Raw genomic sequence first — 24059 nt, 5'->3', positions numbered from 1 at the left:
CCTCATCTGGACTAATAGTAATAACCTGACATAGTGTGGCGTTTCCCATAGAGTCTTGTAATACTTCTATATTATTTATCTGTGCATTATGTGCCTACATTCCCAACCCAGAAACACGAAGGCTAGACAGCTGCTTCTCTGTTACTCTCCACCTCTAGTTTCCATATTTTTTGCAATCATTGTTCATATCATCTGTTTAATGCATTCATTGAGTTCAGTACTTTTACAATGATTTTAATTTATTTCCCCTTCATCACTTACTTATTCTGAAAAACTCTCAGCTGGTATTCTGCTTCCTGTCTTGCATGCTTACCCTCATGAGCGTCCTAAACACAGTTTGTCCCTGATACCTCCCTACTGGAAGCTGGTCAGTGGCCTCACATTGCCTTCAATTTTAAGTTCAAGTTCTGCATTAGGCTCTGTGTATGTAACTTTCCATTATGCAGCCCTTATTCTCCACATTCCTCATCATTCTTCCCATCATATCCTATAATGTACCCACATTGAGTTTCTTGAGATTCTTTTGATGGGCTGTGTACTTTCACCCCCACAAAGCACCCCTTTAAAAAATCTCGGGCTTCCCTGGTGGCACAGTGGTTAAGAATCCGCCTGCCAATGAAGGGGACACGGGTTCGAGCCCTGGTCCGGGAAGATCCCACAAGCCCGTGCGCCACAATTACTAAGCCTGCGCTCTAGAGCCCACGAGGCACAACTACTTAAGCCCGTGGGCCTAGAGCCCATGCTCCACAACAAGAGAAGCCACCACAATGAGAAGCCCGCGCACGGCAGCAGAGAAGCACCTGCTCACCACAACTAGAGAAAGCCCGTGCATAGCAATAAAGACCAAACACAGCAAAAAATAATAAATAAATAAATTTATTTTTTAAAAAAATAAATAAATAGACTCTCTCCACCACCAATGCCCTTAGGTCTACTATCACTTTTGACCTCCAGGTTTTGTTTGCCTGGGTAACTCCCACTCATTCTTCAGGACTCAGCTCTGAAGTCTGTATTTCCTGATCTCTTCCCTGCCACATCATGGGCTAAACTAGGATCTTCTCCATATTCTCAACTTTCACCTTACACACATGTCTATCATAGCATTTAATTCACATCTCTAGCCCCCCACTAGATACATAACTATAAATATAAAAATGGAATTAAAGGAAATGCCCCCCAAATGATTAATGTTTACTATAAATTAATGATTTATGCATATTGCCAGGGCCTATCACAGGGCTGCTATATAATAAGTGCCTGGTATATATTTTGCAGTATCTATAAACAAGTAAAAGAATACAGTTAACCTTTCCAGCTACGATGAAAGCAGAAAGGAAATACAAACATTATTACTCTACCTCTCTCATTGTTTACAGGAATTACAACTGTGCTAACAATGACCACTATCAATACCCACCTCCGGGAAACTCTCCCTAAAATCCCTTATGTGAAGGCCATTGACATGTACCTGATGGGGTGCTTTGTCTTTGTTTTCATGGCCCTTCTGGAATATGCTTTGGTCAACTACATCTTTTTTGGGAGGGGACCTCAACGCCAAAAGAAAGCAGCTGAAAAGGCTGCCAGTGCCAACAATGAGAAGATGCGTCTGGATGTCAACAAGGTAAGTTCAAAGGGCAAAGCCCTCCTTGCTTCTTAAACTCATAGAAGAATGCCTGCAATATAGGTTCATGGCCTTGTTAACAAATGAGAAAACCAAAGCCCAGGGAAGAGATAATTAGTGATGGAGGCACAATTAGGGCCCAAATTTATGGTACAACATTTAGATGCCCTTTACCTTAACACTAGGGTGGCCCAAACCATAGTCATCTGAGAACCACCTTTGTGACTTATTCCATATATGAGTATAATATGTACTATTATTTACTTTATGTTTATTTAAATTTACTCACTTTATTTAAATTTATTTTTAAAAAGGAAATTTCATATCACTTAAATCAGTATTACTTGCTGGAAGATAATCTTAAGTATAATAAAAATGAAACTATGTTATTAAATTCTAGGTTATACTAGATAAAGGCTCTAGGCCTGAGCTTTGCATTCTCATTGATTTAAAAAGGAAATAAGCATGTACAGACAGGTGCTAAAGTGCTAAAGACCCACCAGCAACAACCTGAGACTTTGTTCTTGAAGTCATCAGATGGATAGAAAAAGAAGTGGAAGGGAAAAAATGAACAACTTTCTTTTTAAGTGACAGATAATTATTTAATGCCTTGCACATGTACTACTTAAAATCCTTGAAGCATTTGAGTACAGGAGGCTACCATGTTGCTTAAGTCAGGCATAGCCAAAGAAAAATTCCTACACAGTTGTAAATCCAATTTATTCTTGAAGGCAATTCCCAATTTTGGGTGCGCAATTAAATGACTAGGAAAGCATTAAAAAATACTGAAGCCTGGGTTTCATCCCCAGAAATTCTGATTTGATTGTCCTGGGGTATGCCTGGGCATCATAATTTTTTTTAATTCTCCAAATATTATTCTTATTTGCATTCAAGATTTAGAATCTCAATTTTGAGGCTTTCGACAATAGTTCCAATAGATCTAGCCATCTTTCCTCCCAAAATGTGACTTCACCTGGCTTCCTGTTATATAACTTTCTGCACTGAACAGAATATTTACATATGCATTTTCCCATAGTGCAAATTTAGGCGCTTCAAAATAGACAAAAAAAACAAGGACTTATTTTAATATCTGCCATAAATAGCATTTATAAAGTAGTGCATAATGTTGGATTTGGTAAATAGTTCATAGTGATGGAACTAGGAAAATAGTAATACTTTTAAGCTATCTGGGATTTTTAACCATCCAATAATTATTGAATTTACATTTTAATATTTCTAACTTCAATTTAATTCCAAGGGTAGCACACCATAAATAATGATATCATAATGATATCAAATATCATTATGATATTCATAATGATGCAAATTTTAGGAATGGCCCTTATAAGCCAGTGAACCACAGGGTCTAGGAAGTTGTCAGTCTCTTTTCAGTGCTCCAGGTTTCACTTATTGGAATCTGTTAATAGATTCCAAGGTAGCATTATGACTCTCTCGGGCTGTCAAATAGAGAATGCTTTTTAAACCCATTTTACAATTTTCCTGATAGAGTACCTTTAGTAAAGAAAATGAACAAATAAAACAATCTCCTAGGACAGCAGTTTGAAATGAGTCTCAATAAATTGCCTAAAGCAAAGCTGGCTTAACATCTGATCTCTCTTCACTTTCACCTACCCTATTTTTTCATACCAATTTGCATTTACATAATAAATTTAAGTACCAGAGGGTGGCAGTTTTGTAGCAGACTGAACCTGGAGAGCTTCAGGTAGTTTTAAACTCAATGTACTGAGATGGAGGTAGGGAATGGTTCACTGGGCAGGTACCCCATAGTGATGCAAAACCCATCCATCCTCTTGGCTGAAGTTGGATCCACAATTCAGAGCATAGAATGAGAGAACAAAAAAGATACCAGAATGCTTCTAGTACAGTGGTTCTCAAATCTCAGGCCGTTTTGCCACCACGCCCCCCCCCCACTCCCATCTGAGGATCATTGACAATGTCTGTAGATGTTTTGGATTATCAAAACCAGAAGGAGGGGATTGCCACTGGTATCTAGTGGGTAGAGGCCAGCCGTGCTGCTAAACATCCTACAGTGCATTGGACAGCCTCCCCATAACAATTATCCAGCCCAACACATCAGTACTGCTGAGATTAAAAAACTCTACGCTAGTCCAATCCTCCGGTTTCAAACTTGAGAAAAATGTAAGATACGTGTCCTATTCTTAAAACTCTTTAGCACAAGTGGAGTCTCTTCTTTCTTTGATCAGTGTGCAATAACATCATGGTATCAGGAGTTATCATTTAGCACAGCAGTTCTGAACAGATATTTTAGAGTCAGTCAGGTTTGATATTTACCCCCCATTTAGTAGTCGTGTGATAATAGGGGGGAAAAATGCCTCTCTGACCCTTCAGTTTCCTCATCTGTAAAATGGAGTTAATTCCTCTCATAAGTTATGAAGTTATGATAAAGTGTAGAAGATAGTATAGTCCCCAGTATATGATAAGCACTAGGTAAGTGATAAATATTAACAAAATATTATAAACGATAAACATTATTACTTTTCAAAATAAAATTTACAGCCTCCAGACCTATTGGCGATACTTGCTTGTGCGTTCTACATGCTCTAGTATGTAGGATGCAGTCCTATCCCTAAAAAAATATTACCTACAGAGGAATGTTTCACTTTGGAAGTTTTAAAGTCGAAGCAACGAAATCATTTTTCAACAGGTATTAGCTGTAAAATCGATAGCAAGCCAACTACAAACTTTATCAATTATTTCTTAGGCCAGAATACTTACAGCCATGTTGATTAGATTTTTTAAAGGTAGCCATCTAACATTCCAGGCTCCCCTTTTTTTTTTTTCTTTTTTTAACACAGCATGAAAGGTTAGAGGAGACCCACAGAGGGTTCTGATTGCACAATGCTTTCTTTTGTGTCGGCATCATGAATAATGTCACTCTATTTCTTATCAAGAATGTTCCTTCTTTTTAACTGTAATTCTACAGTTTTTTTTTTAAAGATCAGGCACATATAATCAACTAAGTATTGTTGGATGCTCCGGAGCAATCAGTCACTAGGAGAGGGATTGACTTTTTCTGGTTCCATTGATGGTTTCCTAGAGACAGAAGCAACGTGTCATATGGTCTAAAGTGATTTTTAAACTGTTCTCTGTCCTGAGGGCAGGAGGGATGAAAATGGGAAGCCCAGCCAGGTGGGAGCCCACTGTCGCTCAAAGACATGCTTCCACATTTTTCTAATCTCTTCCCTGTATGAAGTTTCCTGTAAGTTCTTATTTTAACAAGAGTTATCTGCAGCTCTTAAAACAATTCTTAGTCTGGCGTTTAACTGATGGAAAAACTAAGGCTCTGAAGGAAAGTTAACTATCCAAGGTTGCATAGCAAAGTTAACAAGATTTCTGAGATGATCTAGGTTTTCTAGTCGTTATCCAGTGTACATTCCTCTGTGCAAGCAAGTGAAAAAATAATATAAAATTTAAAAGCTGATTCCAGATTAGTCTATATATTCAGTTCACATCACCTAAAAAAACCCGTCTGTCTACACATGAGTCCGTAGCTGACAAGCCTTGTTACTTTCACAGTTGTGAAAGTAACAATTTGTCCATGCGACAAATTAAATTGTTAACTACTAAGATTTTTAAAAATAAACCTCAAACCAGTAAGAGTTCTGCTGAATATTTTTCTTCAGTGTTTTCAGGAGTAGCTAAAAAACTACAGTCTCTTTTTCTAGTGTTAGGAAAGCTCTCCTATTATACCTTGCATTCTTCTATTGTGTGTGTGTGTGTTTCCTTATAGGATTTTCTCTGGATCAATTTTCCCACTTTTCTTGTTCATGCCTTCAATTTTTCAGCGCTCCCTTTTTTTCTTTTAAGCTTTATGTTGTTTTCTTGTTTATTTTTCTGCCAATAACTAGGTGTATATATAGTTGAGACTTCAGTTACTTCTGTCTTTTCACCACCTTGATTCTTGCATATCTGAAATGCCTCCAATATCCTTACTGTATCGAGAGACCCACAACCACCAGTTTTCCCAATAAAGCTGCACCGAAAAGATCTACTGGGGGGGGCATCCTTTATTCTGCATTCATGGGTGTTGGGGTCTCTGTGTTGTCTTTATCCATTACACCTAAATTTTTGGTTAAACAGAGCACTAAGATCTTTTAAATTTATTTATTTCTAGTGCTTGAAACTAGATTTTGTAAGTGATATACTAAAACGAACTATTTAGAAGTTCTAGTCTCTGTTAGCATCGGTCTTTCTAGAGACCAGTAGCATTTATCTATAGCCAATTTACTTTAACCACCAATTCTAATCTAGTGGCATCAGTCGACTTAATTAGCACATTCTCTACTTTGTCTTCCAGATTTTTTATAAAGATATTAAACAAAATGGGACCCAATATCGATCCTTGTGGGACCCAACTGGAAACCTCTCCCCAACTAGACGGACTACCAATTACGATTTCTCTCTGTATACGGTTAGATAGCCAGTTTTTAATCCATTTATTTGTATTTCTGTTGGAGCCAATATGTTTAGCTGTTCCCTTTAATGTATGGCGTTTTTGCAGATAACCTATGGACTTGTATCCTGAGACGTGGGGATACGTTAAATGTTTTCATGAGACCATAATGGGGTTTTCCTGGGTTTGTTTTTTTTAAATGTAGTTAAATGTAGTTATGATGTAGTTATGATGAACCTAAGCTTCAGTGTTCCACTCATACATTATTGTTGTGCTAAAGAAAGAAAATGAGCGGATCGTATTCTTTTCATTTGTATTGAGAGTATAGAGTATAGAGTATCATTTTATACTCTGGCATTTCTTAGTTTTCTTGTTGTGTTTCTTTGGGTTGGTGGAATAGGTGGAGAATTATACAGTCCTTCCGTAGGTTGGCTTAGAATTCAGGAACCTATATTTTCTGCCCTAGATCATTCACTTGTGTGTGAGAATGTTATGTTTGCATCAAGTCCTTGTTCCTTTATTGTTATTTATATTTTAGAAATAAGTATTATCTCAGCAGGCCCAGTGTTGTTATAATGATAGATAAGAGGCAATAATTGAGATTGTTTCTTGACAATGCTCTTGACTTAAATGAACTCCAAAGAAAGCCCATTGGGGGCTAAAACTTAGAGTTTAGTTTCTGAATCCTCATGTGTTTACATTTCTTAATTGGCAAATTGTCATTCACATTACCCGCCAAACTGGAAGAGGAAGATGGTGATTGTCACCATTCCACATTATCATCTACTGCCTACCTCTCATTTGTTTTCATTCTATTTCTTGGTGAGGCAGTGAATGATACTGAACGCTGTGAATCTTTCCTATGAGGACTTGATGCCAGAGAAGCTGTCATTATTATATCTTGAAGTGTCATGTTCTTCCTTAGTTTTGTGGCTCTGACCCCAAATTCCTTGATTCCTCATTGTTATTACCTTTGGGGTGGGAAACAGTTATGGTTAACCTCTTAAACTGCTAGTTTGTTTTACTATTTTAAATTGTTCTTTTAACTTCATTACTTGTTGTGTTATACGTAGCATGAGTCTGATAAATGATATTAGGTAGATTCCAGGAGAAGAGGTGTTTGAAATTTTGTTACTCACTATTTTAGTCCCAATCCGCTACTATGTCTGTTCTCTCAGGCTATCTCATTTGTGATGTTGCTGCGGTTCTTGTTTTTAACTGAAGCCACTATTGTTGAAATGGAAGTAGACTGATTTGATTGGGCAGTATTCTGGGTAGAATGCTAATCATTTAGAAGAAAATATGTCTGACAGTTGGAGTTCGGGTTTATGATGAAAATGGTTGAAAAATAATGTATTTTCCAAAATCAAAATCAGAGTATACTGCATGATTGGTCTATGACTGGGTAAAAGTTACATGAAAATTCAGGAAAATCCTCAGATTATGAGAATATTTGAAAGAAAATTTGCCTCTGTTGTTCTTGTCAGCTGATGGATTGAAAGTTAATGATACTCTCCGATGCCATGATTTGGACCCTCATTTGTCAAGAACTCTTTCTATTTCATAAAACATTATGTTAAAGAGAATGATTTACATTGAAATATGAATGTTAATGTCATCTGCCTTTATACTTTTCTTTGTTGGGTGTGTCTTTACTCTGTCTTTTTAATTCTCTTTTAAGTTCGTATTTAGAGTATGAAATAAGGGCCAATATTCAAAAGTTTGAATGATGAGCTGTTAAACCTGTAACCTGCAAAAGCATTGAAATGTATTTGACAATCCTCAGAGGCAATAGAATGCACTGGGATGATGGTAGCTGTTAGAATCAGACTGAACTGGGTTCACCTTCAGGCATGGTCTTCTGTGAGCTGTGTAACATTACACATGTTTAACTTTTCCATCCTTCAAGTTCCTCAGCTGAAAACTGAAACAATAAGATTTTGCTTCATGGAGCTACTGAGAGGATTAAATGAGATAATTTGTTAAGGGCCTTATACAGTACCAGACATAGAGCACTCCATAAATTGTTGCTATTATTCTGGAGATGGTAGCAGTGTGTATCTTTCTCAATTTTTCTTTCTTTATCTCTATTACTGTTTTATGATTATAAAACTAATTTATGGTCAGTCTTTTAAAAAAAATGTGCAAAGGCAATGAAAACCACCTGTACTCCACACCCAGATATAATCATTGTTAGCATTGTCCTTTTTTCACACTTAATGACATACTTTTATACAAATAATTATGCTCTACTATTGTGTGTATGCTATTTTCTACTTACCTGTGTCTTTAAACATCAGTATAAGTATACATCATTTCTAATAACTACAAAATATTTTATTGAATGTATATACCATAATCTATATAACAAACACCTATTGTTAGACATTTACATTGTTTCTAAGTGTTTTTTTTGTTTTGGTTTGGTTTTTTTGCGGTACGCGGGCCTCTCACTGTTGTGGCCTCTCCTGTTGCGGAGCACAGGCTCCAGACACGCAGGCTCAGTGGCCATGGCTCACGGGCCCAGCTGCTCCGCAGCATGTGGGATCTTCCCAGACCGGGGCACGAACCCGTGTCCCCTGCATCGGCAGGCGGACTCTCAACCACTGCGCCACCAGGGAAGCCCCTCTAAGTGTTTTTTGATCATAAACAACTAAAATAAGTACCCCATTGCTGACATGTTTACACACCATTGATTCCTAATATATTTCTTAAAGTGAAATTTCTGAGTCAAAAAGTATATGCTTTAAAATGGTGATACATATTGCCAAATTGTTCCCTAGAAAAGTTCTACTATAGTTTACATACCTACTATGAGAGTGTGGCAGTACACACACACACACACACACACACACACACACACATACATATCACCCAGCCCTTAAAATGATGAAGAAACAGAAAACTGATGTCTAACTGCTTTCTGTTGTGAAAAGTGTTAGAGAAATGGAGATCATAAGAATCCAAAAACCCAGGTGCAGTTTTTCTCTTCTCTGTCCAAAAGCCGTAAAGGATAAAATGGCAATGGAAAAGCAAAACAAAAACAACACCCAACTAAAACTGAAGCTCTGCAGAGAGACAGAAATGCATAAGGAGGGCCAATGTTAGTGCAAGCAAAATCCAGAAGAATCTACCCAAGCTATATTTGAGCAAATAGGAAAACCCTATAGAAAGGTCTGCCTATAAAATGAAGCATATAAACAAAGAATCAGCATGGCAGCTGTGCAGGAAAACTACCAAATGACGTTGTCTCTCCCTGCTCTCTTTCTCTCTCTCTCTCTCACCCGTTCGTAGGGAGAGAGAGAGGAACTCAGCACGCAAAAGACAGATAATGACCCATTAATGGAAAAAATATTTCAGGATATATTAAAAACTTTCATTATAAAGTGTTTTCCTTGCAAAAATTGAAAGAGAATATGAAACAAAAGATCAAGGATGAACAATTTTCATAGACACTAATAACTGCATCTAAAATAGTTAAGAAAGAAAATCAATATGGCAAAAATATCAAGGCAGTAACACAAAATTCAGGCTGTAGAAAATCATGCCAAATACAGAAAAAAAGAGATGTACAGTTAGAAACCACTTAGAGAAAACATAATATACAGGATAGGTACAGCAGAGCAAACATGCAGAGCCATAATGTTGGTGAAGTATAGGATGGAACAAAAAGCAAATAGAAAAAAATATTTAAATCTGACATCAATAGCTAATTATAATAATGATAATGATAAATACTTCTTGAATGCCATGTATATGCTTAAACACTCTATATATATTATCTCATAACATTAGTTATTATTACCCTGTGTTGTAGCAGTTATAATTTTATAAATGATGAACAGAGACCCAGAACATGTAATTAATTTTCTTAAGGTTGAACAGCTAAAAAATGGTTGAACAGAAAATATGACTAGAGGATACACTCTAACTACTATGCTGTACATTGTGTGTTTATACATACCTGTAATGAAATTAATCAGTAAGCCAAGAGGATATACTGGGTTCTAAGATAAAAATTATATAATACCATTGCCACCTTATTATATTCTTCTAAAATTATTAAACTTCCAGTCAGAAAAAGTGACCAACAGGTAAGGAAAAAAAAATCTCAAACTACTCCACGGCAATATTAAATTTTATAAGACAATGGAAAAATATTACAGGGTTCTGAGGGGGAAAAATATAACCTAAGGATATTATTGATATTATTTTAATGCAAAAGAAAGACAATCTATCCTCAATATGCAAAATCTAAGGGAACATAGCATCCATGCGTCCTTATTCAAAGAAAAATATTATAGCTTAGTATAAAGAAAAATCTAGCCCCCAACAAAAGAGAGTCAAAGTAAGAACTTTAGAACAGAAAAAGTCAATATATGCTAGCATGTAGAGCTAAAGATAACATGTAGAACTAAAACTATACAACTCCAGAAATTAAAGTTGTAGAATAAAATATAATTGAAATATTTTTAAATATTAGATACTGAAGATATAAAAAAATAAAGCAGGATGGTATTGTTGATGAGGGAGAAGTATTTGTTTTCTAATTCACAGCAAGGACTCAATAATTACCTTTTATTCTTGAGTTTATGAATCAAGAATTTGAAGATTAAGGATATGTTTAAAATTAACATAGATAACTTCTATACAACAGTGTTTCTATTATAGACTTCCTTAAGGTCATTTGGGATGCTTGCTTAAAAAGTAGATTCCACCTGAGATGTAAATCAAAATCTTTAGTGGAAGAGATCAGCTTTCTCAGATCTTTATGGTATTACACTAAAGCATGAAAATCTGAGTCATTATGGTAGAAGAAGAATCAAGAACTGACAATTCATCTTATAAAAACCTCAGAGAAGAAGGTGGAAATAAACTAAAGAGAGATGCAGAGCAGCATTATTTACAATAGCCAAGATATGAAATCAACCTAAGTGCCCATCAATAGGCAAATAGATAAAAAGATGTAGTGTATATATACAGTGGAATGTTACTCCTCCATAAAAAATGAAATATTGCCATTTGTGACAATACGGATGGACCTAGAATGCATTATGCTAAGTAAAATAAGTCAGAGAAAGACAGATACTGTATGATCTCACTTGTGGAATCCACAAAACTAAACAAAACAATATGAAAACAGACCCATAGATACAGAGAATAAACAGCTGTTTGTCAAAGGGAGAGGGGTGCCCATACCCCATGGGCAGTACAGATGAAGAGTATTAAGAGGTACAAACTTTCAGTTACATAATAAATAGTTATGGGGATATAGACAACATAAGGGATATGGTCAATGATATTGTAATAAACTTGTAGGAGGACAGATGGTTACTTGGCTCAATGTGGTGATTATTTCATAACGCATACAAATGTCAAATCATTATGTAGTGTACCTGAAGCTAACAAAATATTATATGTCAACTATATTTCAGTAAAAAAAAGATGCAGATAATGTAGGTAAAGTTAGACATCAGAATAAGGATAAGGACAACTAAAAAGCAAATGTAGAACAGGAATTAAGATAATAGACTTAAGACCAAGGTTGTCTTAACTGTTTTAACTAGAACATATATCAACTCACATATCAAAAGAATAAGATTCTCAAATTAAATCAAGAACTAAACCCAATAAAATGCTATTTATTAGAAATACTTCTAAACTAAAAGTATGGGGAAAATATTCTAAGTAAAGTCACAGACAAAAACAAATGAGGTAAATACAAATCCAAAGAAAATAGAAGATTGAATATTATTATTCTATAAGGATGAATTGAAGTTAAAAATTATTAAGACTGAGAAATACAATTATAATGTAAAACAAAGATATAATGATGGGTTAATAATTCATACATAATTTATAAAACTAAAATTGAAATAGCATCTAAATGAGCTTAAATGATTGGAAATAAAGAGAGAAAATGAAAGAAACATTAAGCAGTATATTTAATAAAGTTTATTAGTTGTATAAACTCATTTTTATACAACCATGTATCAAAGGTACAATAAAAATTAATTTGAAGAACATTTAGAAAATAATGGCAGCTTAAAATACTACATAATTAATCCTAAGGGATGTGGTTAAAATAGTTAACAGTCAGAAAGTTGTAGTTTTAAATACATCTCTAGCAAGTACTTTTAAAAGGTGAATATAATATTCAATTCAAGAAGTTAAAAAAAAGAGCAAACCAAACACCTAAAAGTAGAAGGAAGTAATTAAGACAAGTTGTAAATTAACAAATTAGAAAATTAAAACAAAATAATTTACAAGTAAGTCAGTTATTTTTTAAAAATTTAAGTACAATAGGCAAATAATTGACCAAGGAAAAGCTTATTAAAGAAGCAAAGAGGGAACCAATGTGGTAAACCACAATAGAAAATTTTAAAACATGACAATTACATAGAAAGGTGCAAATAAAAGAAAATTATGCAGATATGTTAGAAAATGTGGTAAAATACATGACATCCTTAGAAATTCTAAATTAGCAAAACTGACCCTGGGAGAAAGAGAAAACAAAAACAGATTAATTGCCAAAGATAAAACTAAGATAACTGACAGAAAAATTTAACTCCCACTGCAAAGGGTCAGCTGGCCTAGAAAGTTTCAGCAATAAGTCCTGTCAAATTTTAAAAAGCAAGTACTGGGACTTCCCTGGTGGCTCAGTGTTTAAGAATCCACCTGCCAATGCAGGGGACACAGGTTCGATCCCTGGTCTGGGAAGATCCCACATGCCGTGGAGCAATTAAGCCCGTGTGCCACAACTACTGAGCCTGTGCTCTAGAGCCCGCGAGCCACAACTACTGAGCTCTCATGCCACAACTACTGAAGCTTTCACATCTAGAGCCTGTGCTCCGCAACAAGATAAGCCACTACAATGAGAAGCCCCCGCACTGCAACGAAGAGTAGCCCCCGCTCGCTGCAACTAGAGAAAGCCTGTGCACAGCAACGAAGACCCAATGCAGCCAAAAAAATAAATTAAATGAATAAATTTATTTAAAAAAAAAAGCAAATACCTCCATTGGTATTTAAACTCTAGCAGATCATAGCAGAAAGAAAGAGGAACTTCCAAATGATTTAGAAAGTAATATAACATAAATAAGGTGCCAAAACCATATCTAAAAAAACACAAAGGTATGTAAAGGACACTGTGGATCCACTTCACTAATGAATATCAGTGGGGGAAAAAATAATCTTTAAATTAACTTATCACTTTGAATCCACAGAATACTCAAAGTAAACTACAACATAACCACATAGTATCATTTCAAAATAAAAATATAGTATTATTTACCATATTAATAAGTTGAAAAGGTGAAAAGTTTTTCATCCTTTTAATAGATACCAAAAGGTTTTCAAAGGTATCTATTGAATTCAGTATTCATTTTTAGTTATAAATTTAAAATCCCTTAGGAAATTGGGAAGCAATGGCTATTTCCTTGCTGTGGTTTCTCTATTTATCTATGTAACCAGAGGCTTTATCTGTTACCTTTTGTCTAAAGGTGGGACAGTAAAGACAGGAACAAGAAATGGATGCTCACCATCACTACTATTATTTAACTTTTTCAAAATTGTTAGCCAGTGAAATTATATGGGAGAAAAAAAGAAATGTTAGAAAAGGAGGAAATAATAATTGCACCCTTAGCAAAAAGAATTACTTTATTCAAGCAAAATCCAAGAGAATTAACTGGGAGGAAGCAAGCTTTAGAAATCATATCAGAAGTATGGGAAGTTTTTGTAACTTTTCTATGTAGGGAGTATATAAACAATAATGAAAAATATAATGGAAAGGAGGAATAGAGCCCTTTTACCAATAATGTTTTTAATGAAAGCCATCTTTGTTTAAAAAAAACCTTATTTTTAAAAAAAGGTAACATTTTAAAGGAATTGGTTATTTCTAAACTATTCTATGAGTTTAGTGTAATCTCAATGGGCCTCATTTTGGAGTTTCTTTTTTTAGTGGTTTGTTTTAGAAATTTGAAACAGTAATTCTAAAGTTTCTTTGAAAGGAAAAAATTATAGAAAAAATCAGGAAAATGAAAAATAGAAAGAAATGAATAACTCTACAAGAAGTTTAAATAAATTATAAAACCACAGTGATTAATGTAGTATAGGACTACATCAGCACTCTCTAAATAAAGCGAGTAGAAGCTGACTTGGAAATATAATAAAATTAAGTTCTTAATAAAAATATCATTTCATATCTTGGGAACATGTGAATTATCTCATAAATAGCAATGACAACTGGATGACCATTTGGGTATATTTAAATATAGTACCATATAACTAACACACCCCTTCCTCTGGATTAAATTCTATATACATCAAAGATCTAATTTTCTTTTTAAAGAGGAAAAGGCAGAAAATCACGCATAAACATTTTAATAAACATATATAAGGTAAGGCAAGGCAGAAAATCCAGACTCCAGAAAATAATTAATATTTGACCTTGTAAAAATGTTTAATGTTTATACTTTTCTTTCTCTCTTACGATTCCTATCAGATTAACCTCTTTCCACAAGGAAAATTTTTTTAATCTTCTTTCTGATTACATTTTTAAAGCACATGATTATTTTCATTTACATAATACTTAAAAACAGAAAGTAAAAACCCATCTGAATCTCACTTTGTTCCCTGGGGGAACAAAACAACAATATTTTGTAATAATTTTTATAAATCTCTTATGTCTCTTTGTGCTTCTATATGAACATATCCTCTTTCTCACTTTCCCTTCAGAAATATTGATTATTGATTGCTCTTTACAATTTATTATGGGTCTATCTTATTTTAACTTGTATTTCTCACATTTGTTAAACAACTGAGTAACTTTTCATATATTTATGTGCTCTTTGAATTGGCTTCCCTATGAATTGCCTATGATTATTCTTATCCATTTTCTTTGTTTTCAGTTTCTAGAGTTCTAAGCATAATAAATAATTAACCATTTATTAGTATGTTACATTGCAGATATTTTTCCCCAGCTCTCATTCATGCCATACTGTTTTTAATTTTTGTATTGTCTAATTATGTGTACTTCTATAATTTGTGGGTCTTCTGGAATAGATAAAAATTCCTATTGAAACTCTAGGTTAGACATGTGGTCTTCTAAATTTTTCTGAAATTTTTTCTTTTTATACTTAATTCATTGTTTCATGTTTTACATTTGATCCATCCTGAGTACTATGTTATTAGTAGTACAGGATAATGGTCAACTTTATATTTTTCCAGTCACAAAACCAATAATACAAGATTATTGCATTATTTTATTTTTAAAATTTGTTTCCCTAGTGGCTACATTTGGAGGATGGGATAGTAGGAATACTTCTGTTTTTCACTTTATATATTTCTATAGTGTTTAAACTGTTACAATGAGTATATATTACTTTTAAATTTTAAGAAAGTGTATGTGTGTGTATGTATACATATTCCCATCTGATTTGCAAGTACGATCCTATGATCTTTTATTACATTCTCTCTTTCTCAGCACACACATACTCTTACCATGCCTTCCACACCCATACACATACACACCACACACAATCCCTACTTTTCCCAATGCTTCATGTATTTCTTAATCAGAATAACCCAAGGTAATTACATATAAATAGCACATCCTCATTTCTTATTACTACTGCTTGTATTATAGTCTAATAATAATTGCTGGCAAAAAGGAAAAGGCAGGGAATAAAGAAAGAAAGGGAGAGAATGGTCTGGACTACACAGTAACTACTCTGATCTGGGACCAGCCAAGCCCATGCTGTCCAGCTTTCTTCTCAGTGTTGTCACCAGAGAGTCAAGATTCCACTGACTCAGTTAGACAAAGAGACCTCGAATATTTTTTCCAAGCTTTCATGTACCTGTAGCAACAGTACTCACAGCTTCCTACAGATACAGCTGCCCATCAAAAACCATTAATTTTCTAATAGTGCAGTATACTGAACCTCAGGAGACTCAGGATTCAAGTTTCAACTCTGACACTGAAGCCATATTTGTAATATCAGAGATGTAAAGCTGTCTTGTAAAATAAGGATATGATCTCTAAGATCTTAACAACCTTAAAATCATATTGTTCTAGAATGTTTACCAAACATTCTGGCCTAAAAGTCATTAGTCTCATAGCCTACTTTCAACTAAACCTACTACCATTTATTTCCATTACAAGCAATTGCTTGCTAACTTAAAATTTACACACACTTGCAATACATATCATACCTTGTGGTTAAAAACCATTTCCTTTAACAAGTTTCCCTTTAAAAAGCAATGAAAAATACTGATAAAGAGAAATATGATAAAACAATTTCCTGGATTAGGAAAGACTAAAAGTACTTTAGATCCAACTACTATCCTACAAATAACTCATCTAAAAAGACATACTTCTTATATTGAATAAATAGGGATATAAATTAAATAGTAAGATCTAAAGTAAGTAGTACATAACCAACCAGGCAGGTCCATTAGATGATAATAATATTGTTCCTCAGTATAGTATTTGTACTTTTTCAATGTGCTTCCTGTGATACCTTATTTAATTATCTCAAAAATCACCAGAAACATAGAGGGTAGATATAATCCCCATTTTATAGATGAGAAAATGTAACAGACACCTGGTGAGTCATCATCAGTGAAAAAATTCCCAGGACCAAAGCCCCTTAAGTGTTCCTGCCATGTTCTTTGCTGCTGCATGATCAGTTTCTCTGTGAGTTCCTTCTCATTCAGAGAACCTGGACATCTCCTGTCCTGCAAGGAGGCAAAAACTTACTGTGACTTATTTCCCTGCAATTAGGCATTTTCCTAGGGTGGGAATGACACACAAAAAAATAAATTTTGGAAATACAATTTATTCTCTCAGAATGCCCAAGTCACCACTAAACAAAACTAATAAACAGCATAAAAAGTTCATTATTCACAGAAAGATAGATAAGATGAAAAGGCAGAGGGCTATGTACCAGACGAAGGAACAAGATAAAACCCCAGGAAAACAACTAAATAAAGTGGAGATAGGCAACCGTCCAGAAAAAGAATTCAGAATAATGATGGTGAAGATGATCCAGGACCTCGGAAAAAGAATGGAGGCAAAGATCAAGAAGATGCAAGAAATGTTTAACAAAGGCCTAGAAGAATTAAATAACAAACAAACAGAGATGAACAATACAATAACTGAAATGAAAAATACACTAGAAGGAATCAATAGCAGAATAACTGAGGCAGAAGAATGGATAAGTGTCCTGGAAGACAGAACGGTGGAATTCATTGCCATGGAACAGAATAAAGAAAAAAGAATGAAAAGAAATGAAGACAGCCTAAGAGACCTCTGGGACAACATTAAACCTAACAACATTCGCATTATAGGGGTCCCACAAGGAGAAGAGAGAGAAAGGACCTGAGAAAATATTTGAAGAGATTATAGTCGACAACTTCCCTAAGATGGGAAAGGTAATAGCCACTCAAGTCCAGGAAGTGCAGAGAGTCTCATACAGTATAAACCCAAAGAGAAACACGCTGAGACACATAGTAATCAAACTGGCAGAAGTTAAAGACAAAGAAAAATTATTGAAAGCAGCAAGGGAAAAATGACAACATACAAGGGAACTCCCATAAGGTTAACAGCTGATTTCTCAGCAGAAACTCTACAAGCCAGAAGGGAGTGGCATGATATACTTAATGTGATGAAAGGGAAGAATCTACAACCAAGATTACTCTACCTGGCAAGGATCCCATTCCGATTCACTGGAGAAATCAAAAGCTTAACAGACAAGCAAAAGCTAAGAGAATTCAGCACTACCAAACCAGCTCTACAACAAATGCTAAAGGAACTTCTCTCAGTGGGAAACACAAGAGAAGAAAAGGACCTACAAAATCAAACCCAAAACAATTAAGAAAATGGTAATAGGAACATACATATCAATAATTACCTTAAACGTGAATGGATTAAATGCTCCAACCAAAAAACACAGGCTTGCTGAATGGATACAAAAACAAGACCCATATATATGCTGTCTACAAGAGACCCACTTCAGACCTAGGGACACATACAGACTGAAAGTAAGGGGATGGAGAAAGATATTCCATGCAAATGAAAATCAAAAGAAAGCTAGAGTAGCAATACTCATATCAGACAAAATACACTTTAAAATAAAGACGGTTACAAAAGACAAGGAAGGACACTACATAATGATCAAGGAATCAACCAGAGAAGATATAACAATTATAAATATGTATGCACCCAACATAGGAACACCTCAACACATAAGGCAACTGCTAACAGCTGTAAAAGAGGAAATCAACAGTAACACAATAATAGTGGGGGACATTAACCACTCACTTACACCAATGGAAGATCATACAAACAGAAAATTAATAACAAAACACAAGCTTTAAATGACACAATAGACTAGATAGATTTAAGTGATATTTATAGTACATTCCATCCAAAAACATCAGATTACACTTTCTCCTCAAGTGTGCACAGAATTTTCTCCAGGATTGCTCACATCTTGGCTCACAAATCAAGCCTCAGCAATTTTAAGAAAATTGAAATCATATCAAGCATCTTTTCTAACCACAATGCTATGAGATTAGAAATCAGTTAGAGGGAAAAAAACATAAAAAACACAAACACATGGAGGCTAAACAATACGTAACTAAATAACCAAGAGATAACTGAAGAAATCAAAGAGGAAATCAAAAAACACTTAGAGAAAAATGACAATGAAAACACGACGATCCAAAACCTATGGGATGCCGCAAAAGCAGTTCTAAGAGGGAAGTTTATAGCAATACAAGCCTACTTCAAGAAACAAAAAAAATCCCCAATAAACAATCTAACCTTACACCTAAAGGAACAAGAGAAGGAAGAACAAGCAAAAGCCAAAGTTAGCAGAAAGAAAGAAAGAAATAAAGATCAGAGCAGAAATAAATGAAATAGAAACAAAGAAAACAATAGCAAAGATCAATAAAACTAAAAGCTGTTTCTTTGAGTAGATAAACAAAATTGATAAACCATTAGCCAAACTCATCACAGAAAGGAGAGAGAGGACTCAAAACAAAATCAGAAATGAAAAAGGAGAAGTTACAACAGACACCACAAAAATACAAAGCTTCCTAAGAGACTACTACAAGCAACTCTATGCCAATAAAATGGACAACCTGGAAGAAATGGACAAATTCTTAGAAAGGTATAACCTTCTAAGACTGAACCAGGAAGAAACAGAAAATATGAACAGACCAATCACAAGTAATGAAATTGAAATTGTGATTAAAAATCTTCCAACAAACAAAAGCCCAGGACCAAATGGCTTCACAGGTGAATTCTATCAAACATTTAGTGAAGAGCTAACACCCATCCTTCTCAAACTCTTCCAAAAAATTTCAGAGGAAGGAACACTCCCACACTCATTCTATGAGGCCACTACCACCCTAATACCAAAACCAGACAAAGATACTACAAAAAAAGAAAATTAGAGACCAATATCACTGGTGAATATAGATGCAAAAATCCTTAACGAAATACTAGCAAACAGATTCCAACAGCGTATTAAAAGGATTCTACACCATGATCAAGTGGGATTTATCCCAGAGATGCAAGGATTCTTCAATATATGCAAATCAATGTGATACACCATATTAACAAATTGAAGGAACAAAACCATATAATCATCTCAATAGTTGCAGAAAAAGCTTTTGACAAAATTCAACACCCATTTATGATAAAAACTCTGCAGAAAGTGGGAATAGAGGGAACCTACTTCAACATATTAAAGGCCATATATGACAAACCCACAGCAAACATCATTCTCAATGGTGAAAAACTGAAACCATTTCCTCTAAGATCAGGAACAAGACAAGGATGTCCACTCTCACCACTATTATTCAACTTAGTTTTGCATGTTTTAGCCACAGCAATCAGAGAAGAAAGAGAAATAAAAGGAATCCAAGTTGGAAAAGAAGAAGTAAAGCTGTCACTGTTTGCAGATGACACGATACTATACAGAGAATCCTAAAGATGCCACCAGAAAACTACTAGAGCTAATCAATGAATTTGGTAAAGTTGCTGGATACAAAATTAATGCACAGAATCTCTTGCCTTCCTATACAGTAATGTTGAAAAATGTGAAAGAGAAATTAAGGAAACACTCCCATTTACCACTGCAACGAAAAGAATATAATACTTAGGAATAAAACTACTTAGGGACACAAAAGACCTGTATGCAGAAAAGTATAAGACACTGATGAAATAACTTAAAGATGATACCATCAGTTGGAGACATATACCATGTTCTTGGATTGGAAGAATGAATATTGTAAAAAGGACTATACTAACGAAAGCAATCTATGGATTCAATGCAATCCCTATCACACTACCACTGGCATTTTTCACAGAACTAGAAAAAAATCTTAAAATTTGTATGGAAATACAAAAGAACCCAAATAGCCAAAGCAGTCTTGAGGGGGAATAATGGAGCTGGAGTAATCAGACTCCCTGACTTCAGACTATACTACAGAGGTACAGTAATCAAGACAATATGGTACTGGCAGAAAAACAGAAATATAGGTCAATGGCACAGGATAGAAAGCCCAGAGATAAACCCACGCACCTATGGTCAACTAAACTATGAGAAAGGGGGCAAGGGTATACAATGGAGAAAGGACAATCTCTTCAATAAGTCGTGCTGGGAAAACTGGACAGCTACATGTAAAACAATGAAATTAGAACACTCCCTAACACCATACACAAAAATAAACTCAAAATGGATTAGAGACCTAGATATACGACCAGACACTATAAAACTCGTAGAGGAAAACATATGAAGAACACCCTTTGACATAAATTACAGCAAGATCTTTTTTGAGACACCTCCTTGAGTAATGGAAATAAAAACAAAAATAAACAAATGGAACCTAATGGAAGTTAAAAGCTTTCGCACAGCAAAGGAAAACATAAGACGAAAAGACAACCCTCAGAATGGGAAAAAATATTTGCAAATGAATCAACAGACAAAGGATTAATCTCCAAAATATATAAATAACTCATGCATCTCAATATTAAAAAAACAAACAACCCAATCCAAAAATGGGCAGAAGACCTAAATACACATTGCTCCAAAGAAGATATACACATGGCCAAGAAGCACATGAAAAGCTGCTCAACATCAAAAATTATTAGAGAAATGCAAATCAAAACTACAATGAGGTATCACCTCACACCAGTTAGAATGGGCATCATCAAAAAATCTACAAACAACAAATGCTGGAGAGGGTGTGAAGAAAAGGGCACCCTCTTCCACTGTTGCTGTGAATGGAAATTGATACAGCCACTATGGAGAACAGTATAGAGGTTCCTTACGAAACTAAAAATAGAATTACCATATGACCCAGCAATCCCACTACTGTGCATATACCCAGCGAAAACCATAATTCAAAAAGACACATGCACCCCAACGTGCACTGAAGCACTATTTACAATAGCCAGGTCATGGAAGCAACCTAAATGCCCATCGACAGACAAATGGATCAAGAAGATGTGGTACATATATACAATGGAATATTAATCAGACATAAAAAGGAATGAAATTGTGTCATTTGTAGAGAAGTGGATGAATCTAGAGACTATTATACAGAGTGAAGTAACTCAGAAAGAGAAAAACAAATATCATGTATTAACGCATATATTTGGAACCTAGAAAAATGGTATGGGTGAACCAGTTTGCAGGGCAGAAAATGAGACACAGATGTAAAGAACAAATGTATGGACAACAAGCGGGGAGAGCAGCACAGGGGTGGTGGTGGTGGTGGTGTGATGAATTGGGAGATTGGGATTGACATATATACACTTATATGTATAAAATGAATAACAAGAACTGCTGTATAAAAAAATAAATAAGATTCAAATATTCAAACAGGGCTTCCCTGGTGGCACAGTGGTTGAGAGCCCGCCTGCCCATTCAGGGGACACGGGTTCGTGCCCTGGTCTGGGAAGATCCCACATGCCGCGGAGTGGCTAAGCCCGTGAGCCTGCGCATCCAGAGCCTGTGCTCCGCAGCGGGAGAGGCCACAACAGTGAGAGGCCCGCGTACCGCAAAAAAAAAAAAAAAAAACAATTCAACAATTCAAAAAAATTCAAGTTCATATGTAATACTTCAGTTTTTCAGAGATTTTACAGTAATACTTTCTCTCTTTGGGTGCTCAGTCTCACTCTAGAATTTGAAATAGAGCACCCCTAACATATATTACCATGTTGTTATATCAGGACTAGAAATCAAACCCACTCTGCAGTGAATTATTAATAGCCCTTCAGGAGCAACATGCACTAGTTTTCAGTTTTTTTATTAACAGCTTTATTGGAGTATAATTGCTTTACAATGGTGTGTTACTTTCTGCTGTACCACAAACGGAATCAGCTATACATTTAAATATATCCCCATATGCCACCTTTCTTGCATCTCCCTCCCACCCTCCCTATCGAACCCCTCTAGGTGGACACAAAGCACCGAGCTGATCTCCCTGTGCTATGCAGCTGCTTCCCACAAGCTATTTTACATTTGGTAGTGTGTGTATGTCCATGCCACTCTTTCACTTCATCCCAGTTTACCCTTCCCCCTTCCTGTGTCTTCAAGTCTGTTCTAAACGTCTGAATCTTTATTCCTGTCCTGCCCCTAAGTTTTTCAGAACCTTTTTTTTTTTTTTTTTAGATTCCATATATATGTGTTAGCATACGGTATTTCTTTTTCTCTTTCTGACTTACTTCACTCTGTATGACAGACTCCAGGTCCATCCACCTCACTACAAATAACTCAATTTCGGTTTTTTTATGGCTGAGTAATATTCCATTGTATATATGTGCCACATCTTCTTTATCCATTCATCTGTCGATGGACACTTAGGTTGCTTCCATGTCCTGGCTATTATAAACAGAGCTGCAATGAACATTGTAGTACATGACTCTTTTTCAATTATGGTTTTCTCAGGGTATATGCCCAGTAGTGGGATTGCTGGGTCATATGGTAGTTCTATTTTTAGTTTTTTAAGGAACCTCCATACTGTTCTCCATAGTGGCTATATCAATTGACATTCCCACCAACAGTGCAAGAGGGTTCTCTTTTCTCCACACCCTCTCCAGCATTTATTGTTTGTACACTTTTTGATAATATCCCTTCTCACCAGTGTGAGGTGATACCTCATTGTAGTTTTGATTTGCATTTCTCTAATGATTAGTGATGATGAGCAGCTTTTCATCTGTTTGTTGGCAATCTGTGTGTCTTCTTTGGAGAAATATCTATTTATGTCTTCTCCCCATTTTTGGATTGGGTTGTTTCTTTTTTTGATATTGAGCTCCATGAGCTGCTTGTATATTTTGGAGATTAATCCTTTGTCGCTTGCTTCATTTGCAAATATTTTCTCCCATTCTGAGGGTTGTCTTTTGGTCTTGTTTATGGTTTCCTTTGCTGTGCAAAAGCTTTTAAGTTTCATTAGGTCCCATTTGTTTATTTTTGTTTTTATTTCCATTTCTCTAGGGTGGGTCAAGAAGGATCTTGGTGTGATGTATGTCATAGAGTGTTCTGCCTATGTTTTCCTCTAAGAGTTTTATAGTGTCTTGCCTTACATTTAGGTGTTTAATCCATTTTGAGTTTAATTTTGTGTATGGTGTTAAAAAATGTTCTAAATTTCATTCTTTTACATGTAGATGTTCAGTTTTCCCAGCACCACTTATTGAAGAGGCTGTCTTTTCTCCATTGTATATTCATGCCTCCTTTATCAAAGATAAGGTGACCATATGTGCATGGGTTTGTCTCTGGGCTTTCTATCCTGTTCCATTGATCTATATTTTGTTTTTTTGTGGTAGTACCATACTGTCTTGATTACTGTAGCTTTGTACTATAGTCTGAAGGCAGGGAGCCTGATTCTTCCAGCTCGGTTTTTCTGTCTTAAGATTGCTTTGGCTCTTCAGGGACTTCTGTGTTTCCATACAAATTGTGAAATTTTTTGTTCTACTTCTGTGAAAAATGCCAG

At 35.2% G+C, this 24059-nt stretch overlaps 1 protein-coding gene across 3 annotated transcripts in view; it reads left to right on the top strand.

The window, feature by feature from the left end:
* GABRB2 (gamma-aminobutyric acid type A receptor beta2 subunit) overlaps positions 1 to 24059 on the top strand; it is a 293095-nt gene that overhangs the window by 240739 nt on the left and 28297 nt on the right. The window contains exons 8-9 of one of the 3 annotated variants that reach the window (XM_029215664.1): positions 1377 to 1621; positions 5961 to 6074. In XM_029215664.1, the coding sequence (XP_029071497.1) occupies positions 1377 to 1621; positions 5961 to 6074 (359 nt within the window). Of the gene's footprint in view, positions 1 to 1376; positions 1626 to 5960; positions 6075 to 24059 lie in introns of all 3 variants that reach the window. The other 2 variants (XM_029215666.1, XM_029215665.1) reach the window with 2 other exon arrangements.

This window comes from Monodon monoceros, unplaced genomic scaffold, assembly GCF_005190385.1.
Source record: "Monodon monoceros isolate NGI ecotype Baffin Bay Population unplaced genomic scaffold, NGI_Narwhal_1 Super_Scaffold_12, whole genome shotgun sequence".
Classification (NCBI taxonomy): Eukaryota; Metazoa; Chordata; class Mammalia; order Artiodactyla; family Monodontidae; genus Monodon; species Monodon monoceros.
The sequence above is the reverse complement of the archived record's forward strand: the minus strand, read 5'-3'. Positions and strand labels throughout refer to the sequence as shown.